The 22,597-nt window shown below is 36.3% G+C and overlaps 1 protein-coding gene across 1 annotated transcript in view; it reads right to left on the bottom strand.

The window, feature by feature from the left end:
- Positions 1-22,597, bottom strand: part of COL11A1 (collagen type XI alpha 1 chain) — a 160,358-nt gene that overhangs the window by 62,743 nt on the left and 75,018 nt on the right. Inside the window, 16 exon segments of the mRNA XM_086617862.1 lie at positions 3,298-3,342; positions 3,438-3,491; positions 3,622-3,666; positions 5,743-5,796; positions 8,459-8,512; positions 9,451-9,558; positions 10,498-10,551; positions 13,916-13,960; positions 14,042-14,095; positions 15,639-15,683; positions 19,174-19,227; positions 20,605-20,649; positions 21,113-21,166; positions 21,606-21,650; positions 21,739-21,753; positions 21,755-21,793. Coding sequence (XP_086473988.1) covers positions 3,298-3,342; positions 3,438-3,491; positions 3,622-3,666; positions 5,743-5,796; positions 8,459-8,512; positions 9,451-9,558; positions 10,498-10,551; positions 13,916-13,960; positions 14,042-14,095; positions 15,639-15,683; positions 19,174-19,227; positions 20,605-20,649; positions 21,113-21,166; positions 21,606-21,650; positions 21,739-21,753; positions 21,755-21,793 — 810 coding nt within the window.

The raw sequence follows: 22,597 nt of genomic DNA, 5'->3' as shown, positions 1-22,597 counted from the left end.
AATAGTTGAGAGCTGAAAAAAACCCATGATGCATGAACATTTTATTTATATAGTTTTGTATATACACATATATATGGACAAAATTTTCATGGAGCATGCTTTTACAAATCTTGTTAAAGATGATTGTGTGAGTTAGTGCATTGTGTATCTATATGTACAAGTACATACATATACATGTGTACATACCTCTATGTCCACATACATCTATACATATAGCTATTTACATAAAGTACTGGCATACTTGACTGTTTCTAAAGTTGTCGTCAAACAAAACAGAGGCCAGTTTTCAAAATTTATTGCTGATATGCTCAAAGGGACTGCATCAGCTTATTAAAATATTTTTTCCTGTTTAATTTTTAGTGTGCTAAGTCAAAGAGTAGCAGCCTGAAGAACCTTATTTATTCTACATGGTCCCATAGCAGAGCCTTGTACCTTAGCCATATAGTGCAAGACTTTATCCTGTTCTACTTGGTATATGATGTCTGGTTTTGCTAAAACATCAGCTGTCAAAACATGTTAGAAATGTTAGTTTGATGTGAAAGACTTAAAGCAGGAGGCCATGTCTTTCAAATTATGCTACCTTTTTGCTCCTCTGATAAAGCACCAACTGTTTCTGAGTTCCATGAGCCTCATTCATTAGAGCCCAGGCTCACGTCCAGAGCACGGCTGCCTCCCGCAGTAGGTGAAGCACTGTGTGAATGTAGCTGTGGGAGAGGATTCTTTCTGCCCAACCTGGGAGAATTTGCCCTTAAATGAATCTTATTCCAGGGTAGACCCTGATTATACTGTAATACTAAATCTGAGTGAACAAAAATCCTAGGCAAAGGAAGAAATCTTTGTCATCTTACTTCACTATCTGTCGTTTTCTCTTCCAAAACAGGTGTTTCTGAAACCTCCGTAACACACAAATATGTTTCGTATGAGGGTTTTGGGTTTTTTTTTCATTCTGCTGTCTCTGAACAAATGACTTTTCCTTATTTGCATGTGGGTAAAACATAAAGTTTCCAAAAACATGGAGGAGTTTTATAGCAGAAAACTATTAAAATTGACTCAGCCACTGTACAAAATACATGAAACAAAGTGATCCTTCTTAGGAACTGGGTTATAAGAGCACAACTCAAAGTTTTACTGTTAGTTGCACCTTCTTTCTCATAAATTCCTGTTGTACTTTGATCCTCACATCTTGAGGCTTTTTAAGGAAAGAAGATTTGCATTTTTTTTATTCACAATATGGCTTGCAGATTTCAAGTCACTGGACTGAAGGAATGTGTGAGAAAAAGCACTAGAATACTAACAGCATGTTATCAAAATTACATTTTCATTTTTGTCATTAAATTTCATTTTAACAGTAGCTACACAGGACAGATTATTTAATGTTTACATGTCTGGCACCTGAAACAGTCTCACCAGAGTAGAAATGACAGTTTTATTTTTTGGCTGACGTTCCCCCCTATTGGGAAGCAAATAGATACCTCACACTTATATTACACAAGTGATGTGAGATGTAGTGCTCTGTGATTCTTCATCTCTTTGCTCTAATCAATTTCTCTCCAGGGATGCCTTCATCTTGGATTGATCTGCTCATTGTTTCCAGTTCACCCACAGGTTCTCTTTCTCATAACCTCTTGGAGTTGTCAGCAAACTCCTCCTTCATGAGGCTCTGCGATTCCTCTTCTGGTAGTCTGCCTCTGATGTTCCTCCTCAGTGCAAAACCACCTACAGTTCATTTTTTGGACTATGCCTAGTTCTCTACATCCAACATCATGGTTAACTCATTCTTCTCTTGAATCCCAGCTTCCTGCCCCCGTGTCTCTCTCTTACTTGCCACATCATTCCTGTTTTACCCAAAATTTCCACTTATTTCCTCTGTCCATGTTCCAATTGGTACATTGTCTTTTGCTTGATATAGAGGTACTTTGAACTTCTTACTGCAGCCTGCCTTAGAGTGTTGCTTTCCATATGTACTGGCTACAGTCTAGTCCTCCAGCTCTCAACTTCTCTGCTGTTCTATCCTACTTCTCCTTATTGCAAGAACCACTGTCCTGCTCCACTAACCAGTCTCTGGGACAGTTAAGAAATATTCTGCTTCAGGAATTAAAAAGCTAAAATTATGAGTATGAAAGGCTTTCAGTAAAGTAAAATTTTTGTTTCCAGTGTACTTAGTATTAATTTTTTTGGTAGATGCTTTACAGCCTTTCAGTCAAAAGGAAAGGAATCCTTTTCCTTAGTGGAAAAATGCAACATTAGATATACAGGCATGTGCATTCCCTTACATGTGTATAGCAAACAGATATTTATTAATATTCTACTTGCAACTGCTAAGGATAAACCAAACAAAGGAACCTTAATTGCTTTCTGCAGACACCCAAACTGAAAATTTGAGATATCTAGAAGACACTCATGCCATGCTCTTGTTATCATTAGTTTTATGGATACCCTTATCTCCAGTAATCGACTCAATCAAATCATGTGATCTGATCTTATGGCCTTTTTCCTTTTTCAGTTTGCTTAGTCACAGCAAAAACAGTTTGCTGTTGTTGTGCCAGTATTGTTACACCAAATGTGCATGTACCGGGAGTGGGTACCGGGAAGGATTTACAGATTCTTTAGATGAAGAAGATTAGCAGTTTAATGAAATATGACTACGAAAGAAAAGTTTGTTCTTAAGCTTTGCAAAAATACTTTGGCAGAGAGCATGTCCACTTAATGTGAGTTGGTTTTCAAGTGCTGCTATTACAAATCTGATCTATTAATATTGTTTTTCTATATACTGCTGTGTAATGGGCTGACTGTATATTGGATTTCTGTATTGATTGGTAATATAATAGCAAGGAGAAAAATTGTATTTTAGCAAGCACAATAGGATTTCTCAAGCATGCAGAAAGTAGGTTGAAGGGAATTTTTAGCTCATCAGAACAAAAAAAATCAGCTATTTCAACAAAGAAGTTTCTGGAGGTGGCTTGAGTGATTTATAAATCCCATAAACAAGAAGCATGTTGCACTAAATGGGACACTCTTAAAAGCATAGACTGATAAGTACAACAATTTGCATGGATATATACGAAGTGCATGGGTATAATACACAGTGTGTATGTATTCTCTGCGTCCTATATATACAAAACTGAGCTGCCTCATTCATAACTTTGTGAAAAGCATCACTGGAATCGAGGTTTTGTTCTGGTCAAAGAAGGGCAAAGACATGAGAGGGAGAACTAAAAATAAAACAACCCTCACACCCTGAAATCACACTCCTACATAGTGGGAAAAACAACATGTACATAAACAGCTTTCACATACCCTCTCGCCGGGTGGGCCAGGAGGACCATCATTGCCTGCAGTTCCCTAGAAAGGAAAGACAATATGTTCAAAGATTGGAGCTCTATTTCATTTTAAAGAAACAGCCAGTAGCATATCTATATCGTGTGCTTGACAATTACCTTTGCACCTGGTTTGCCAGTGGGACCTCTGGGACCTCTTGAGCCTCTTGGACCCTGTCAATTTAACACAGATGCACTTGATGACAATTATTGGATACTATAATCAAATCAAAATAACTCTTCACAGTATAGTGGTGGCAATTAATATAGGAAACTCTCTAAACTGCAAAGCAAAAGTACATACTGTTGGTCCTCGCTGTCCTCTGGGGCCTGGTTTGCCATGTAATCCCTGTAGAGAAAAGTTCACAGAAATCATTTTAGCAGACACTACATTTGTGAGATAAAGTTTTTTTACTGACGTAGGGGCAGAGTGTAACTCTGTTAGGTTTAAATGTTATTTTATCTTTAAGTATCTATTTTGCATTTCAATTTACAGAATCATGGTCCTTGATAAAATTGATTATCTTTCTGAGTTCACTGGGACTTGTAGCTAAATGTGCTAAATTTACCTCACAGTCAGATTCTGTCATAGGCATTAGAACATTTTAAACTACATTAAAACAGTAGTGAAGATGGTACACAACAAGCAGAGTCTCTCTGCAGTAGTCTAAAGGACTTGGCATCATTTCCAATGCAATAATAGCCTTGAAGACAAAGTTTCCAGGCTCCCATGGACAGCTTCACAGGCTAATAGAGAAAAGAAAGGACAAGTCTCTCTTTTTTAATAACAGAAATAGGGACTGTAATACCTACCAGGATTCTGCACACTTGCACAGAGATACAGAACTTGCCAGAAAACTAGCCCTTAACCTTTTGCTTCCATATATCTCCTAATCATGCTCAAAAGATTTCTTTCCTTAGGCTTGGCATGAGTATTGCTGTGCATTCTAATGCAAAGCAGCTTAAAATTCAAGAGAGTATTATTCAGGTAGAAAAAGGAACCTGATGACTGGTACTTTCTAATGTCTGAGGTAAACACAACAGAAACAGAAAATCAGCAGAGGTATTTTAGCAGAAAACTTGCTTTTATTGGAAACTAATTAAATGTACACATCTGTTTTCTTGAGGGTTTTCTTTTTTATATATAGTTTTTAATTCACTTATCAAAATAAAAATTATGTGCTGTTCTTAAAATGCTACACAGCTTGTGAACTTCCCTTTAGGCAAGATTAATAATAATACCCGATTTACATTGCAAAACCTGCAGTTATTGTCTCATTGATGATCAGCATAACACTTCAGTATACATGAAGTTCGATGGCATAAATTACATGGTTAGTACCCTAGCTGAATTGAAAGCTTTATGCAGATCTGATAACAGATCAATATAATTAGATTTTCATATTTTTAAGTCTGCTTTTTGATGTTATCATTTTGCTTGTTTTTAAATCTGATATCTCTATTAGCAGCCATGTCTCATTTTCCCCAACAAGGATGAACTGAACATGGGTTTATTGCTTGTTTCTGTCCATAATAACATATCTTTATCTTAGCTAAAACAATAGAACAATTTAAATCATACATAAGCAATGCAAATGCAATGGGATTCCATATATTTCATCTTAAAATCATAAATTTCTGCTTGTTTTCATGCTACAAATTAAAATGGATTCTTAAGAACAATGATATACATGACTTCAGTTTGCCGTTAAGTTGCTATCATCTATGAATTCTGACTCATCCTCTTAATTTCATCATCTTTTTAACAAGATGTTCTGCTATGTTCAATTGAGTATAGAGACAACAGCACAGTGACCTTCTTTCTAACCTAGATTTCATTTTTACACTCTGAAGAATACGCATAACAGATTTTCCCTCACCTGCTTCAGGTAAACAAGGCAGCAAAAGCTGTCATTTTACATCTATTTTTTAATATATGTAATAGTACATGTTCCTCATCTTTCTGGTATATTTAGCATTTTCGATGCTCAGGCTATAAAAAAAGCTTGTGACAAATCAGAATACTTATGAAATACAAGTCGAATTTCCTTGAGGGCAAATTGCATGGTAGCAGGATAATTCATGGGATACAGGAAAATAGTCCTCGCCAATTCACTCAGCTATATTGTCAAAAGAGATGCTTGAGTGAAGGTGATTTTTTTTCTCTTTTTCAAATATGTAACTATGGTACCATACACAGTGAGAAAGTGTCTGAGTTTCTGTATATTTAGATTAATACCTTAAAGAATGAGAAATAGCGCCTCAGTATGTCCTGTTTTACATAACTGTAGAGGTTCATCTGAAGTGTGAAAAGCCTGCTTTTATAATTCTTTAGACAGTAGCTCATATCCTTAGGTTTCAGTGACTTCCCATAGCACTGATTCAAAAAGTTAATTAAGTGTCATGCAAGCATAAATTATCATACCCTTGCACCTTTCTCTCCATTGGCACCTGGAAACCCTGGGAAACCAGTTGAGCCCTGTGTAAGAAATCAATACAAATATCAGAGGATATCAATAGCAAAATAGTAGCATAGCCAACATTTAATTTATATTTAAAGTATATCTGCAAAGTCATGTACATTGTACGTGTTAAACTTGCAAGTGTGACAGCTCTGATGTCTGTAAATTAACTTACCATAATGCCTCAAGTCCAGAATGCATTAAAAAAATCAAGTATAGAATGGATATTATTTGTCATTTTATCAGACAATAAAACGTTCATTAAATCTGCACAATTTTTAAAAATAGAAAAGAAATTATCAGTAAGAGCCCACTAGAAATAACTGGATCTCAAAAAAAAAAGAACAAACAAGGCATTGTTGCCTCACAGTATAATAATTCTTTTACAAATAACTTCATTCAAAATAATTGTAAGGTGTCACTACATCTGAACAGTGGTCCTCTGTTCACTTTACTGAGCTGTAAATTACTTGAGGTGCTTTATTCACTGTAAGCTGACTAGTATTCAGTTTCATTTAACTGATACATGCAATTTATACATGCTCAGCTCATAAGCAGAATTTAAGGGGAGATTATCTGACTTGAAACTGGTTCCAGGCATTACTCCTGCTTCTCCTTTTTTCTCCTCTTTCCTTCTGCTAACTGCCCAGTCTAATCTGAACAGTATTGTTTTCTTCTTTATTTCTGGTATACAGGTCCAGAGGGACAGCAGACTTGTTACCTGCCAAGATGTTAATCTGCCATAAAGACCTTGGGTCAAAGAAGTGATAGACTTGATAAAATATACTTTTAAGTGACTGGAGATGAAAATCAAAGCAGCGTTTGTTTGGTCAGCCACTAAACTACTGGCCAGACTCTCTGATGTGACAATACATACAATATCTTATATATACAGCATTTTTTGCAATAGTGTTGATCAAGAGGGACTGGACAGGCGGAAAAAAATGTGAAAATTATTAGATAATGGCAGTACTCTAAGAACAATTCTTAGAAGAAAAAGAATGAAAAGCAAGTAAGTAACAACAAAAAGAATGGTATTAACCTTCTTGACAATACTGGGACAAGATTTCTTATTAGATTTACAGAGCTAATACATTTTCCTGCTTCTTTTTTTCTCTGTACCTTATGTTAATTTGAACTGGACTGTGAATAAGTTTCAAATCAAGTCTCTAGTGAGTTGATGTATTGTAGCTGTCATTATCTTTTCCTGGAAGTTTAAGTGACAGAAGTGCAAACAGTGAACACAGCTTGAGAACTATTTTCAATTCTAATGTGATAAGAATTTAATGTAATGCAATTCTTGATCAAGTCTGCTGAAAAAAAGAATCAATCAACTTCTATTTGAAGTGTTGTATCATTTTCGTTAGAACTGAAAAAACAGAAAACCTCTTTGATCTTAGACTTTTCAAAAAACAGTTCTAAAGGAGAACAAAGAGATTGAAATCTCAGACATTTGAGTTAAGAAACAGAACCAAAAAGCCATGTCTCTCAAGGTGAATAGATTTCACAAATACTTTCCATAGACTGTTTTGGTATTTTTCACTAACACGGAGTGTTCAATGAATAAGCATTCTTCAGATAGTTCATTCACTTGACTGAAAAGGGCCAAAGCATAGGCAAGAGTCAGGAAAACACTTTGCTTAGCCAGCCAGGAAACTGTATTTCTCAAAAAAAAAATCGTAATTTCAAATTTGAAAAAAAAAATAGCCCAAAGTAGAGCAAAGTTGAGGATTTTACTGCAGGTTGAATGTTCAGTTGTGGAAAAGGGGTAAGGGATTCTTTTACTTGTGATATTTCTCCAGATGAGTTATCTCTGAGACAGTCTGGAGATGCAATGTGTCCCTAATGGCCTCCTCTAAACTGGGAAATGCCTGTAGAATTGTGGTTTTATTTCATGTTTTCTTTCTTGCTAATCTCAGATCTCAGAGATCTTGCAATTAGTTTAGCATGCCCATTTCCTAAAGCTGTCTTAGGATGATCTTTCTAAAAATCTGTTTCATAAAAATGTTTTAAAAATAAAAGCCTTCACTTAAACCAGAAGCCACCTATATGGTTCTCTATTGCAATCAAAACATTAAAAACATTAAAATCAGCTAGGCTACTTGGGGACACATAAATCAACCAAGAGCTGAATTTTGTCATGTTTTGTGTCATGTTCTCTTTTAACATGCTGCTTCTTTAACAGAAGCAAAAAGAAAACATGATGAAAATTGGAGATTGTATGTGTCGAAGAAATATGGCTTATTCTATGGAAGAAGCAGTAATGACACAAATGGAATCCTTGTACCACAAAAAAAAAAAAATCCCATCACTATCAGCATTTACTTAGTGGTCAATATAGTGCTCATTCTCTTTCAAGCATATGATCAGTTCCTTCATTTTCAAAATGTTTAATGCATGCCAGTATGTTTCTTGCACAAAAAAACGACTCACGAGAGGATGGCAAAGGTTTGAAGGCAGTATAATTAAGAAGAGGAAAGACAGTGCTTCTTAAAAAGATTGCCTTAGGAATCCAACATTTTAAAAGATTTTACTTCAAAACATGATTGTCAAGACAGAAAATGTGAAAAATGGCCCTTGCTTTGATGCCCACACCCTGCTTCCCCAAACACGCAAATAAAGTAACTGCCATTGTGACTAATGCCAAAGCAGAAGTTACACAGCTCATTTACAGCTCACCTTTGGACCTTGTCTTCCTGGATATCCTGGCAATCCGGGTACACCAAGTTTACCCTGCAATAAGAAGGCATTGTTAAATTTTACTTTATCCTCCTTAGTGGTTCAGCAAACTTCTATAGGAAATATTTTTTCCACAACTTAGAGTGATGATACTTCATGGTATATAATATTCAATTAAATCAATTTATAATTTTTACTATTAATCACCAGTGGGCATAAACATGTTCATCAATAAACATGTTCATCAGCATCTTCTCACTTCAGTGAAATATAGTATACACATTTCTGAACCATCATTTTTGTTTTATTTTGTTTTATCATTCTTTCCCATTTATCCAAAATGCTGCTGCTGAAATCACCTTTCTTTTGTGATGCTATCACCCAGTGAAATATGGTACCTGCACACACATTGTTCAGCCTCCTTTCCTCCTCTATATCAAGTGTTTTTTGTTGAGGTCAGGATTCTACAAAGATTTGTACTTCTCTTTGTGCTTGTTCTCTCTTGTATTTCATGTCACTATCCTTTTTTTCAGTCCTCCTTTTTAAGTCATTTTCACTTTTGCCAGCTCTATTTTGGATTTTTATTCAGGATATATTTTCTGTTTAAAACAATCTTCATGTCACAATTTGGCATAATATGACTGTGAATATTAATTCACTCCCCAGCAGCACCTTTATTTTCCTTTGTGCCCAGCTATTTTCTTTGCATCATGTTTTCCTCAGCTGGCACGCACTGTATGTAATTTGGGATGTGAATTATGTTGTCTTATGTGCTGATGAAGTATATAATGCCTTTTTGTATACTTACAGAATAATGATTTCCAATAGTTCAAATGTGAACTCCAGTGGTCTGCTGTAGTATGTCTCATAAAAGCTACTGTTAGGTAGGTAAAGACTTTGCAGATCTGGAGGCTTTTTTTAAGGAAGAAGAACATGGGCTCCATCTATGTTATGAGGCAATGACATGTTTAGGTTGATATCTGGCTACTGACCTTTTCGCCAGCTGGACCAGCAGCACCCGGGTCCCCAGATGGACCTGCTCGACCTTTTGGACCTTCTGGACCATCTTCTCCTCGTGGACCTGGCTGTCCAATTTCTCCCTAAAATACACCACCTTATAAATATGGAACAATTTCCTTTATGTATGTATTAGAGAGACCACCTACATTTACATTAAAATAAGTTGTCAGTAAATGTAAATAGAGATTAGAATCATAGAATCACAGAATGGTTTGGGTTGGAAGGGAGGTCATCTGGTCCAGTGCTTCTGCAATGTGCAGGGACATCTTCAACTAGATCAAGCTGCTGAAAGACTCATCCAATTTCCAATTAGGAAAATACCACTGCTTATATTCATTATACAAATACAAATACATATAAATTATGCAAGGAATATTCCTTTTGCAAGTTAAGAGCCTAGATGCCTTGCCTGAAGAGAACTGCATTCGGAAATGGCGTATTCTTATTTTTCCTTCCCTAAATTCTTGTTAAGGCCCTCTGACAGTCCATAGAAAGAAAAACGTCTGTATCTGAGTACTTATGTGGATACCATATTCATAGTTATTGATGTATACAGGCAACAGATACAGGCCAGGAGCCTCTTGTGAGAAGTGTTTTTAGAACTTCCACAACACTTCCTATGAAAAGAAGAAAATGCCCATTAGGCTAAATAAACAACATTTTGGCTGAGATTTGCAAGATGCTAGGTTGGATGGAAACATCTTTATCATGGATAAATTAATTTTCCTCAGGCAAATACTGGAGATCTTGGAATCTGGAAAAGGAGATTCTCTAGGAAGAAGCTTAGTGAAAGGATATCCAAGACTGTCATTCTTTTCTTCTTTATAACTGTGCCATTGTTGACTCACAAGAACCAAATCTCTAGTTCAAATTTGTGCATGCAGAGGGGACAGAAATAATTTAAGCTACTGGCTTTCACTTTATTTTTAGTTTAAATTTATTTGCTCACTTCAGTGATCCTTTCAAAATAGTAACACTTAGACTTTTTAAGAGCATATAGGCTATGAATAAATGCTTACCCGGTCACCTTTAAGGCCCATGTCACCTTTAAATCCTGGAAAACCATCTTCACCCTGAAAAAGGCAGAAATGCATGTAATGACTTTCAGTAATAGAAAGGAATTTTTTTTTCTGCAAATAGAATAAGAAAATACATTCACTACAGATTAAAATAATTTGTGTAGATAAAGTGTGAACTTCAGACACCAGAAAATCTAATATGGCTATTGCTATTTTAGAGAAAGTGTATCAGTGCACTATACAAAAGACTTTTTAGTTTAAAAGTTCCTAATAACAGCTGTTTAAAGCTATTCAAAATCTATTTCATGATAGAGACAATATAATTCTTCTGTTTTGTTATGAATGATCTTGTAAAGTCCTTTCTTAACTCCTAAGCTTTTTTTGATTATCATTCTTTTTAATAAGGTCATCCATTCAATTAACTAAAAAATTGGTGGCAAATTATTAAGTGCTATTCTATTTGATAGTAGAACCTCCCTTTTGATTATTTTTCTTTTAAACTAGTGTCTTAATAGTATCATAAAAGGAAAAAAAAAATTTGTTGGTTGTGACATCTTAATTAAAAAAAAAGACATATTAATGTTCATCATCTAAAAGAAGTATTCATCTCTATGTAGTAGTTCAATGTCTGGCAGTACTCAGTCCTGCCTGCTCTCATTGGATGACATGATTGAAAGAAAGTAGGAAAACCAATAGATGTTAAGATTGAATCCATATACAGTGGCAAAACAGGTGCATGTCATTGTCATTCCTAGTGAGAATTTCTGATTTACCTCCTAGAAAATTCTGGCAGAGAATTTACTCCAAGCATTTTAATAGTCTCCATGCTGAAGTACAAGCATACAGTACTCAGACAAATTTCATTTATACCTGTATGAGTTAGTTCAGATACAAAGAGAAATCTCCAGAGCTGTTCAGTGGGCTTGTTCACAACTTGTTCTAGCATAACAGATCAGCTTTTGGTTCCCTCTGTCTTAATCTAACTCATCATACAAATACTGTTCTAATATCCAGAAAACAAAGATTATTGACTGCATTTTTATCTGATGCTTAGTTATATCCTGGGAGCAAAGGTCTTTGTGATGGATGAGCACATAGTACAATGTTTTACTATAATGGTGTTAGTTTTTTTATATGCTGAAGTAATATTGCTGACTTAGAACCTGAGTAATATTGGAGTGTCAATATAGACAGGAAAGAGTGATACTGTCTTTCACATTACTGAAAGAAAAAAAAAAAGAAAAAGCTTTCTATGTCATCCTCACTTTGAAAAAGAAGTTAGCATTTTGCATTCCTGGGCCCACAAAAGCTTTATCTTCTTGATCAGCAATTGAGACTGATCCCAAGGTGAAAGCCATTTTAACTCTGCTCAGAAGTAGTCATGTTGCATGCACAAATAACCCTAGAAGGGGTAATAGAAACAGATGTGCTAGTGCTAAACAGCTCAAATCAATAGGTGAGGATATATTAAAATTAAAATTAAAATTAAAAAAAAATAAACAAGGAAATACAGTTTCTCAATAGTATGTGTTCATGTGAAAAAGATGAGGTAACCCATTGCGATTCATTGAAAAAAATATACTAAAAACCATTCTAAAAGCAGGTTTCCCATGCTTTCTAGATGGGGGAACTAAGCTTTATATGGTCATCTTATATTGCACAAATTAAAATTTCAGGGTGGTCTTTCTTTAAATTTAGAGAGAGATGAAAAAGGTAGAGTGAAGAATATATGAAAAAAAACTTTAGTTGTAAAAGTTGCTCAGTTATGGCCATGGACAGTAATAATTATATGAGAACACTTTGCAACATATCAGCAAGGATTGACCCTGTGCCAAGGACTGACCAAATGGCTGCCAAATGAACCAAAACTCTTCTTTAGCTTTCACAATGAGGTTCCAGCTATTGAGATCTACAAGAGGTTGATTTTATTCCATGCGGGAGGAGAGAGCTGAATGCTCTATTTCCTCTTCTGCTGTTAACAAAAATTAAAATAGCTAAAGAGTTCTAGTCACATTTACTGGTCAGTACAGAAATGGACTTCCTCTGATATCCCTGGGACCATTCCAGATCTACAGAGGCTTTCCTGAATGCTCAGTTTATTTATTTCTGTCTCTTACAGTGCTTTCCCCAATGCAATAGCATCTAAACAATTTCAGTAAAAAAGGCCTCTGTAAGATACTTTTAAAACACTGTGAGGACAATCTATGAAATATCTTTGTGTGATCTTTTGAAGTGTTCAGTAGAGTTCAGTGTCTTACTGCAACTGAGAGATCAATTTTTAGGAACACAGAAATGTTGTGGATATTATACTAATCAGTATTCATTGAGACACACATATATACACACACATATTAAGCCTATTTATATATAAGTCCTGTATTTTGTCCTAGCTGGATATTAATCACTCAATAAGACACAAGAGAAAGCTGTTTTCTTGAACTTTCCAGTCTCCATCGGTATTAAACACACTCTTTTTCAGCTCAGATGTAACAAGCAAGTCTAAAATGAGTATGCAGACTACACAAACTGTGGTTTAGGGAAGCCTGAAAATGTACAGCAGTTCTTGGCATCTGAGCCTGAAAAACAGATCTCTAGTGCTGAAATCAAGGCTTTTTGGCAGAAGTGTGCTTTCTGCTTTAGAAACAGCTATAAATATACACACAGTAGCCACCAGAGCCACAAGGCTGAATTTGCCTGTGTGGTCAGGAGGTATGACTAATGGTGTTTGTTATCTGTCTCTCATTCTGAGTGCTGAGGAAAATGGGAATTTAAACCAATACTGGTTGTACTTTCAGCCACTGCAGACCATCAGAAGTCAATAGTGATTGCAGTAGTTGGTGTTTGCTCTAGTAAGAGCTCTATGTACAGAATTATTGGTATCAGGGGATGTAAAGGCTTTCTTCATGTTTATATATATGCATCTGACTGGGCCTGTCCAGCACATTGGCAAAGTCAAAGATTTGGGACAAAAATACCTGGAACCTAGAAAGCCATTGGAAAATACATACAAAATACAAAATCTAGCCTACAGCTCTATCAAAACAGATAAAATAACACTATTGTCACCACAAATCTCTCTGATGCACAAGCTTCTCAGTATCCACTATAGTATCTACTAACAAGAGAGGGAATGTCTAACTCTCTACTTCAGAGCACCTTAGAGAGAAGTTATTTAAACTGGTGCAAAGAGGATCCAAAACCATCTATTAATTAAAGGTTTTATATTCACTTTGTACCAGCGTAAATAACCATGGAGATCACTGATTTATGAATTGGTATGGCTTGGTATGTCCTTAGGGTAAGGCAAAAATAAACACACTGCTGCAAGAGAAAACACTGCAGTGAAGGAGACTGAAGACATTGCAGTGAAATAAGGAACATAAGAAAAGGCAAAGGAATTTAATGCAGTCAGATTTACCTTTTCACCTTTGGATCCCTTGAGACCACGGACACCATCAGCTCCCTAAAGAAAGAATATAAAGAATCACCCACATGCATGTATTCAAAAAAGGGTGGGGGGAGGAATCCAGTAATTAAATCTTACCTTTACACCACGAGGACCTGGATAGCCGATTGGACCCTGAGGACCTGGAGGCCCCTAGAATATATTGGAGTAAAGAACCTTTGTTTGTACAGTACTTGGTTAGCAAGCAGTCCTCTTCAGAGTCTAATCCTTGTACTTTCACTATAATGCAGCAGTCTTGTGTGAGACATCAAAATAACACCGGGCTGCTTGCCACTAAGAAAAGTCATGGCATCAAAAAAGCACCCTTCAATGTCACTATAAAACTATTAATAGAATTATGAACTTGGTTCTGCTGGTATATTTGAGAAACATGTATCCATAATATAAATTATCTGAAACAATGGTAATTGGAAAATGTCACAAACAAGCAAACAAAACCAAAGCCACCAATTAGAAACCAGAGGTGTCTTAATGGAGAAAATTTGTACGTTAATCATGATGATGACACAAGTCAAAAATAGAGATCAAAATAATGATAATAATAAAAGTCATGGTCTTTAAAAAAGGGATTCCAAACCTGAAAGCTGAAAGGCTCATGGTGATATCAATATTGAATGGTGTCTAGATTCTGTTATTTACTGTTTGCTGAGCATTTTAAAGATGCTTAACTTTGATAATATGCAATCCAATAGCAGTGTCTAAAGAGAATTCTGTAAACGGTGGAAACAAGGAAGCCTGGAAACATACATATCTCTCTCTGAGGCTGAGCTGCTTTGTTGATTCTCTGATGTCTGAGATGGATAGACAACAAAATCTTCCCCTAATGAGGCCATTGATAAGGTCTTTTTCCCCTTTCCAACTGTGTCTTTTTACAAAACCTTTAGACTGGTAACATCTCTAAGAAATAAAATTTTCTATCAAATTTGGCTGAATTGATCAGTAAATTCAAAAGGCTTACAAAACAACTGACAGATGGTCACACACCTGTACTTCCAAAACACAAATGCTCAGTGTAAGCTTTATTTTCTTAAGAAATCAGGATAAAAACTACAATCCTCTAGCAGATAACATCTGGGACAAATAGTAATATGTTGGTGTCAGTGGAATTGTACTTTCTGAAATGTCCTTTTCATTCATTCACCCTATTTATCCAGAATACAACCTCTTAGTATTGCCACTGGAATCAGTACTGCAACTGAAATTGATTCCAGGTGCTATGAAGGGTGCTACTCTGGATAAATAAGGGTCAATATTGTGCAAGCAGAACTCTTTAAAGAGCCCCAAGACTCTTCAGTGCTTCATAAAGAAATAAAGAAATTACTTTTCGCTGCCACTGACTTGAAGATGACCTAAAAATTACAATATATATGAATGCATTTGTAAATCTTCAAAAAACAAGGCTCTGAAGAACCCTAGTGGGTACTCTAAACAATGGAATTGTAAACTGAAACTATTTGCAAGTTATCTACATGAAATGTATGCAACTTTTATTGATTGCCATTCTGTCATCTCCCCAATCAGTTTTACTTTAAAAGAGTAATCTCTATATTGTGTCATGGATTTTCTATTAAGCTCCTAAATAGTTCTTGGAGCAAAAAATGTGCCATAAAGCTGAAAAGCTGCCAAAGGTTTTCTTGAAAGCTATGTAAATAAATGGAAAAGTTTTAAAACTCACCAATGCACCTTTATCTCCAGACTGACCCTCTTTGCCAGGATGACCCTGATTTAAGAGAAATGTATCTGATTTGGAAAATACTCATTCTTTAGTAGTGACATTTTATTATAAAAACACAATTATTTAAATATTTGAATTTCAGATCACTAATCACCCTTCTGCATTAGAACACACACACGCACAGAATTTTAAGGAAAGATTTTCCTTTCAATATTTATTTAATTTACATAACAAAGGAAAAACTGGACAATAGTTATGTGATTTTTTTCAGGAATATCCCAATCACTCCTGTTTAGTTAACATTTGCACAGTAAGAGGTTGTTAATGCAAGAAACTCTAAAATTTCATTTTGAAACAAGCAGGGTGATTAATATTACAGCATGAAGACATTCCTAAAATTATTTACAAGATTATGGAATTTATTGCAGAAGACAATCGAAAGATGATCTAGTTTTAATGTTCTATGGGTTTTTTTTTAAATTGTGACTTGCTTTTAAAACAAAATATGTTTATGTCTTAGTCTTTGTTCTATACCAATGACATTAATATTGCAGCACTCAAAACATAACCGAACCCTTGTTTTTCTTTCTTACAAAATTTACACTAAAATGCTGCAAAATTTAAAGGCAATTTAATGAAACTAAAGCTTGATAAAAGATTATTGTTTATAAGAATCAATCAGGAATTATTTTTCTATTTATCTTCATCAGTCTTATTGGAGGAGCATAGTAAATGTATAGTTTTGCCAAGCATGTTTTCCCACATAACATGTAGCCAGTTACTAAAACCATTCATGTTTTGGTGTCATTGACATGCCAAAATATTTTCAGTGTGTCAAAGCTGATATGACTTTGATGTGGCTGTTAATCTTATATGACATACCCTTAGTGCTTATATTAACTTTTCTGGCCTTGGGAAACAGTTTAGAATATGATTTTTATTAAAAGAATGATTAAAATGAGAAGTATTTGATACTTGCTTACACTGATTGTCAGTTTTCCTTTAAAGAGTTTGTCTTAGTAACGTTGAATATTTGTTATTTATTTTTTAAAATATATTTACGTCAGTTGTTTAATCCTAATCTCCCAGAATATACTTTCTTGTGCACAAAATTTTAAATCTCCATCCAGTATCAGACGTCTCTATAACATTCTCCTCCTCTTCGCTGCTCTTGTGAGACACCACTTGGAGTATGGCGTTCAGCTCTGGTGCCTCCAACATAAAAAGGACATGGAGCTGTTGGAGCAGGTCCAGAGGAGGGCCACGAAGATGATCCGAGGGCTGGAGCACCTCTGCTATGAAGACAGGCTGAGGGAGTTGGGGTTGTTCAGCCTGGAGAAGAGAAGGCTCCAGAGAGACCTTCTAGCAGCCTTCCAGTACCTAAAGGGGGCCTACAAGAAAGCTGGAGAGGGATTTTTTACAAGGGCATGTAGTAATAGGAAAAGGGGTAATGGCTTTAAACTGAAAGAGGGCAGATTTGATTAGATCTAAGGAGGAAATTCTCTCTGAGAGTGGTGAGGCACTGGAACAAGTTGCCCAAAGAAGTTGTGGATGTCCCATCCCTGGAAGTGTTCAAGGCCAGGTTGGATGGGGCTTTGGGCAACCTATCTAGTGGAAGGTGTCCCTGCCCACGGCAAGAGAGTTGGAACTAGATGATCTTTAAGGTCCCTTCCAACCCTAACCATTCTGTGATTCTATGATTAAATGATTTTAAAACTCCTGCTATTAATGAGCATATTTGCATCCCTTTAGATTTCTATTAATTCCAGTACAATATGCCACTTTTAACAATATGTCGCTTTCTAGATAGAAGAATATTTCCTCAAATAGAAGTGAAATGAAATTGCCAGCAAGAATTTTCCTGATCTCCCGAAAAAATGCTCTTGAGCTTCCACCTGATCTTAACACAGATATCATGGGAGCAGTTAAAAAGCTCATTACAATCAGAAGGTATTGCTTGTTACCTTCAATCACTAGTGTAATTCTATGATTGTAAATAGGTCATGTCAATTAGAATGGACTTAGTTTAACCTGCCTCTCCTGCCCTTTCTCTGAACAACCCTGCTAGTGCATGAGGAAGATAATTTTGGATAGGTGTACTGGGCCTCGCTGGGATGGAGCTAATTGTCTTCATAGGCCGTATGGTGTTGTATTTTGGATGTGTGAATAAAACTGTGTTGATAACACAACAGTGTTTTGGCTATTGCTGAGCAGTGTTTGTACAGTGTGGAGGTATTCTCTTTGTCCCCACCCTCAGTGAGTAGGCTGGGGTGGGCAAGAAACTGGGAGGGGACACAACTGTCCCACATTAACCAGAGGGATATTTCATATCATACGGTGTCATACTCAGCAATAAAAGCTCAGCGAAAGGAGAAGGAAGGAGGGAACATTCATAGTTACGATGTTTGTCTTCCCAAGTAACACTTGTGTGTACTGAAGCCCAACTTTCCAGCAAGTGGCTAGCCATCTGCCTGCAGACTGGAAGTAGTGAAGGGATTTCTTATTTTGCTTTGCTTGTGTGCATAGCTTTGCTCCACTTATTAAGCTGTTGTTACCTCAACCCATCATTTTTCTTGCTTTTGAGATTCTGATTCTTTTCCCCATCCTGCTGTAGAATGAGTGAGTTTAATGACTGGGTTGGTGCTTAGCTGCTGACTGTGCGCAACCCACCACAGTAGGTATATATATCAGGTACAGACCTGTGCTAACACCTGATTATCTCTTACACCGTTTCCCCCCTCCCCTGCTTTTAAGGTTTAACAAGATGCAGATTTTAAAAAACACTTATGTTTGGAAATTAATATTATTCTCAGCATGCAGAAAAGGATAAGGGGGAAAGCTGGCTCTTGGTGGTATAAAAAGATGATGTTTGTGATGCAAGAAAACTAGTGCATATGCATGTCACTATGAACAATGATTCCATTTCAGTTTAGTGCCTCAACTGTAAGCATTGCTACTCAGGTGGTTACACTCTCTGTTCACGTGAGTGAATGCATCCTCAGAGCTAAGCTGAACTCCTTAGCGACACAAGAGTCTGAAGTTTGGCATAGGTCTGTTCCACTGTAGACAATGAAAGAAGAAGCCCAAACATGTAATACATGCCTTAGGTCAGGAAGCAGAGAAAGATCTAGTCTATTCTATCTTTCCTCAGAAAATAAGTGTTGAGCATTTTTACAGATGATTTGCTTTGCCATACTGACATAGTAAGACTACAGTGAAACAGTAACTTGCCCTTTGTGTGTCAGTTAGGTTATTTACACATTCCCGCAGATGTTTTAAATGCGCATTTCATCATCTGGGACCACATTTTAAAAGCCCACAGCCATTTTTAGCAGCTGCTTCAAGAATGTAATTCTTTTAGTTTTAACAGTTCAAATGATACAGGGGTTTTAGAAGGATTTTATAAAGCTGTCGCCAGCTAGGACTACCAGTGCTTTTACTCTTCATTTTCTCTTTGCAGCACAGGTATCCAGAAATATTTATTACTTGGTAAAAGTACTTAAACATTCAAGAGATGAAATATTTGGTTACTTACAGGAGGCCCATCAGAACCAGGAAGGCCAGGAAGGCCAGGCTTGCCTTGAGGTCCCTAAATGCAGTAACAGAGACACATCTTAAGAACAATAGAAGACATTCTATCATTTGCTAGGATGATGAAAGATCATCCTTGCTGAGGACTGGTATGCCCTAAACCAGCAAACTACCTTATATATCTTTAGTGTCTTAATCTCTAAAAACAACTGTTGAAACTACCGCAGGTATAGAGTAAGAATAATATCAGAAAAATAATAATAATTAAAAAAAAAAAAACAGGAAAGAAAAAGGAAAAGAACCCCCACCCATATCCAATACACTTAACTCTAAGAGTTAAGGACATAAAACGTAGTTATACCTAAATGCCTTGATATCGGTATCAGGGATAACCAAAAAACATAACACGACTAAACCCAGAAAGATGCTATCATACAATATATAAGCACAAGGCCAGTTCTTACAATCTTTAGCCAATATAAATCATCCATATTTTTCAACGAGATGCTTGCCTGAGAACAGGCTTCAGGGATTATCCTATGAACATGCACACACACAACACAAGGTAAGGAAGAATTCTCCAGTGCCCAAAATTAACTCTTTATTTGGAATTTCAGGAATAAAAGGATTCACCATATGAAAGATACCAATGAGATCGAGAGACAAAAAGTATAAGCTACAGAACTCCAGTGCTCATCGCTGAAAGGCATGGTATGTCTTTGTGAAAGCCTCTGGAATGCGTATGTTGCAGACCTAGCCCATTTTGCTAGAATAATACTTCTCAGGCATACAGGCAGGTAAAAAGCATGTATATTGTTTCCTAAAATCTCCTTCAATTTATCCTAAAGTATATCCTAACAGTGAAGAGGAGCAAAAATAAAAGATAAATCAAAAGACAGGGAATTCAGCAAAAAGGAGAGAAAAGTAAAATCAGCGTAAAATTCAAGTGACATTTTGAAATTAAGAGAAGACATGTTTCAAACCACATAACATGTACAAACAGATAGATGAAGAAAAAAACCACCAAGTAACACTACTGTATGCCAATTACATTGCAGAGTTATGTCAAAATATAAGCCTTGAAAAAAGAGAACAGAATCAGACTTGAGTATGTAAAACTTTGTTACAAAAAAGAGATTAATAAAAATAATTTTCACAGCTTGCTGTACATACTGTTTAATATTGTAGACGGAATTCTGAAGCTAATAACAGATAATTTATTCAAAATAAAGAGAGGAAATTATGCTTGTGAAAAGTGTATTTGAGAGGAAAGCCAGGGCTCCATTGGTTGTTCATTTACTTGATGATTTCAGGAAGATCTGCTAATTTTTAGATTTTAGATACTCCTCTGTAAAACATAGAAAGTCCTTATGCACATAAGGAAGGTTGTTGCACAGAACTGACTGTGAAATACCAGAGTAATGCTGTAACTTACTTTTTCACCAGGAGGTCCAATAGGACCTTGCGGACCAGGAAGGCCCTGTTAAAAAGAAACCAGTGTGAGAAACCAGGGAGAACAATATACATACATTCACCCTACTAAAGGTCCCTCATTAATCTGTTTAAACACACTGGCAAATATAAGTGGCTTTTTTCCCCCTTACGAGTTAGATCAAGAGTTTTGTGTGAGCTTTTTGCACAAGCCACTATTCTGGCAGTAGGTCTGTAACAAGATCCTATTCAGAACCCTCCTCCAGGTGTGGCCGTTCCTGCTGCATTCCAGGAACACTGAATGAGTCATTTTTCTCCTGAATGAAAAATCCCTCTGAAAGCTTACTTGAAAACTCTGCTCCCACTGCCCTCGGCACATTTGCAGCATTATTTATAAAATCCTTGAAGCTTTATCAGTTTTGCACATGAAAAGCTAACCTTTTAGTAATTTCCATTTATTAAACATTTGCTGCACATTACATCGTATTTCTTGAGAGTTATTTTACACTTACTTGTGGGCCCGGAATTCCTTGCTGACCAGGAGGTCCTGGTTCCCCTTGAGGACCCTACCATGCAAAAAAATACCAGGGCATTAGGTTTGCATTTCTGCACTACAGATCTTCATTGTCAGGACTAAAAGGAATACAAATTCATCTTTGTTCCTCGCTCTTTACGTGGTCTACCACCAACTTTCTATCCAGTCTGATATTTTTTCTTGCTAAGAATATCATGGCCTTTTCTTTAACAGAGAATAACAGCCCACACATACGACCTCAGCACTGGAGTCCATGGTGCTAAAGGAGCTTGAGAGAAAGCATGGTTAGGCCTTTTGGATGAAGGCCAAGTAATAAAATGCTTCTCTTTCTATGGAAGATCATAATGAGTTTGAATATTTTGACAGAAAAGTTTAATTAAATGGAAGGGATGGTATAATGACAGGGCAAGAGAATGTGGAATGGTTTCTTAGAATTCGCTCCCTTTTAAATTCCCATGTTGCTTACTCACCATGTTTCCTTTTGGGCCGGAAGGTCCATCAATACCTGCAATGCCCTACAACAAACAATATAACCATGAGCAACTTTCAGTGAACTTTTATTTTTCTTCTGGAAATTGCAAATGCAAAGCAGTTCATACGTACAGGTTGTCCGGGGGGGACCAGGTGTACCTCTGGGGCCCAGTAATCCCCGCGGACCCTATAAAAGAAGAAACACTTACTAACACCTTTACAATTTTTCTCTGAACAAAGAGAGGTCCAGGAGCAAGACTGGGCAAGAAATGTCATAAGGAGTAGGAAGGACGAGAGGAAGGCAGCATGGGGGTTGAGGGAGAAAGAAAGGAATAAAGGAAAAAATCCACTTATAACAGATTCTCCTGAGGGCCACCATATGTCTGATCATGATGCCATTGGAGGGGCAAGCTTTGATTTAGCTGCTGTATGGTCATTTCAGAGAACAGTAGGAAATAGCCATTTATATTTCCTGGTGCAGAACATTGGCACAGCATTTCCCACTAAAGTTTCAGCTGTGTCTTGGCCTGAAGGTCTGACCTGAATAGTAGCATACATGTGTGTATTCCTGTCTTTAGAAAACATGATCATATGTCATACTCTATACTACTATTCTAAGTGTGTAACAGTGCTTTTATCTGTAGTAAAGATCCAATAAATAATGAAAAACTACTAACAATTTTATTATAATAAATGCAAGGCAATTTGGAAACCAAAATCAGATTTGTTCCCCTTACCTCAAAAAAATTCCACAAAAGGCCAGGAGCTTTTCTCCTAAATAAGGTAAGTAAGATTTTGTCTATAACACAATCTTTTAGCTTTATATTATGTAAATGAATATTAGTTTTCATCATTTGTGTCATCATTCATGTCACGCTGCTCAAGTAGGCAGGACTGAGTCTCTAGTCTTCTCATGTATGTTATAGTCACAAATCACTAACACTCTGAGTCTGCAGTGACCTCTTCCTACTTTGTGAGTAGGTAGCAGTAT

Source organism: Tauraco erythrolophus, chromosome 10 (genome assembly GCF_009769465.1).
Source record: "Tauraco erythrolophus isolate bTauEry1 chromosome 10, bTauEry1.pri, whole genome shotgun sequence".
Classification (NCBI taxonomy): domain Eukaryota; kingdom Metazoa; phylum Chordata; class Aves; order Musophagiformes; family Musophagidae; genus Tauraco; species Tauraco erythrolophus.
The sequence above is the reverse complement of the archived record's forward strand: the minus strand, read 5'-3'. Positions and strand labels throughout refer to the sequence as shown.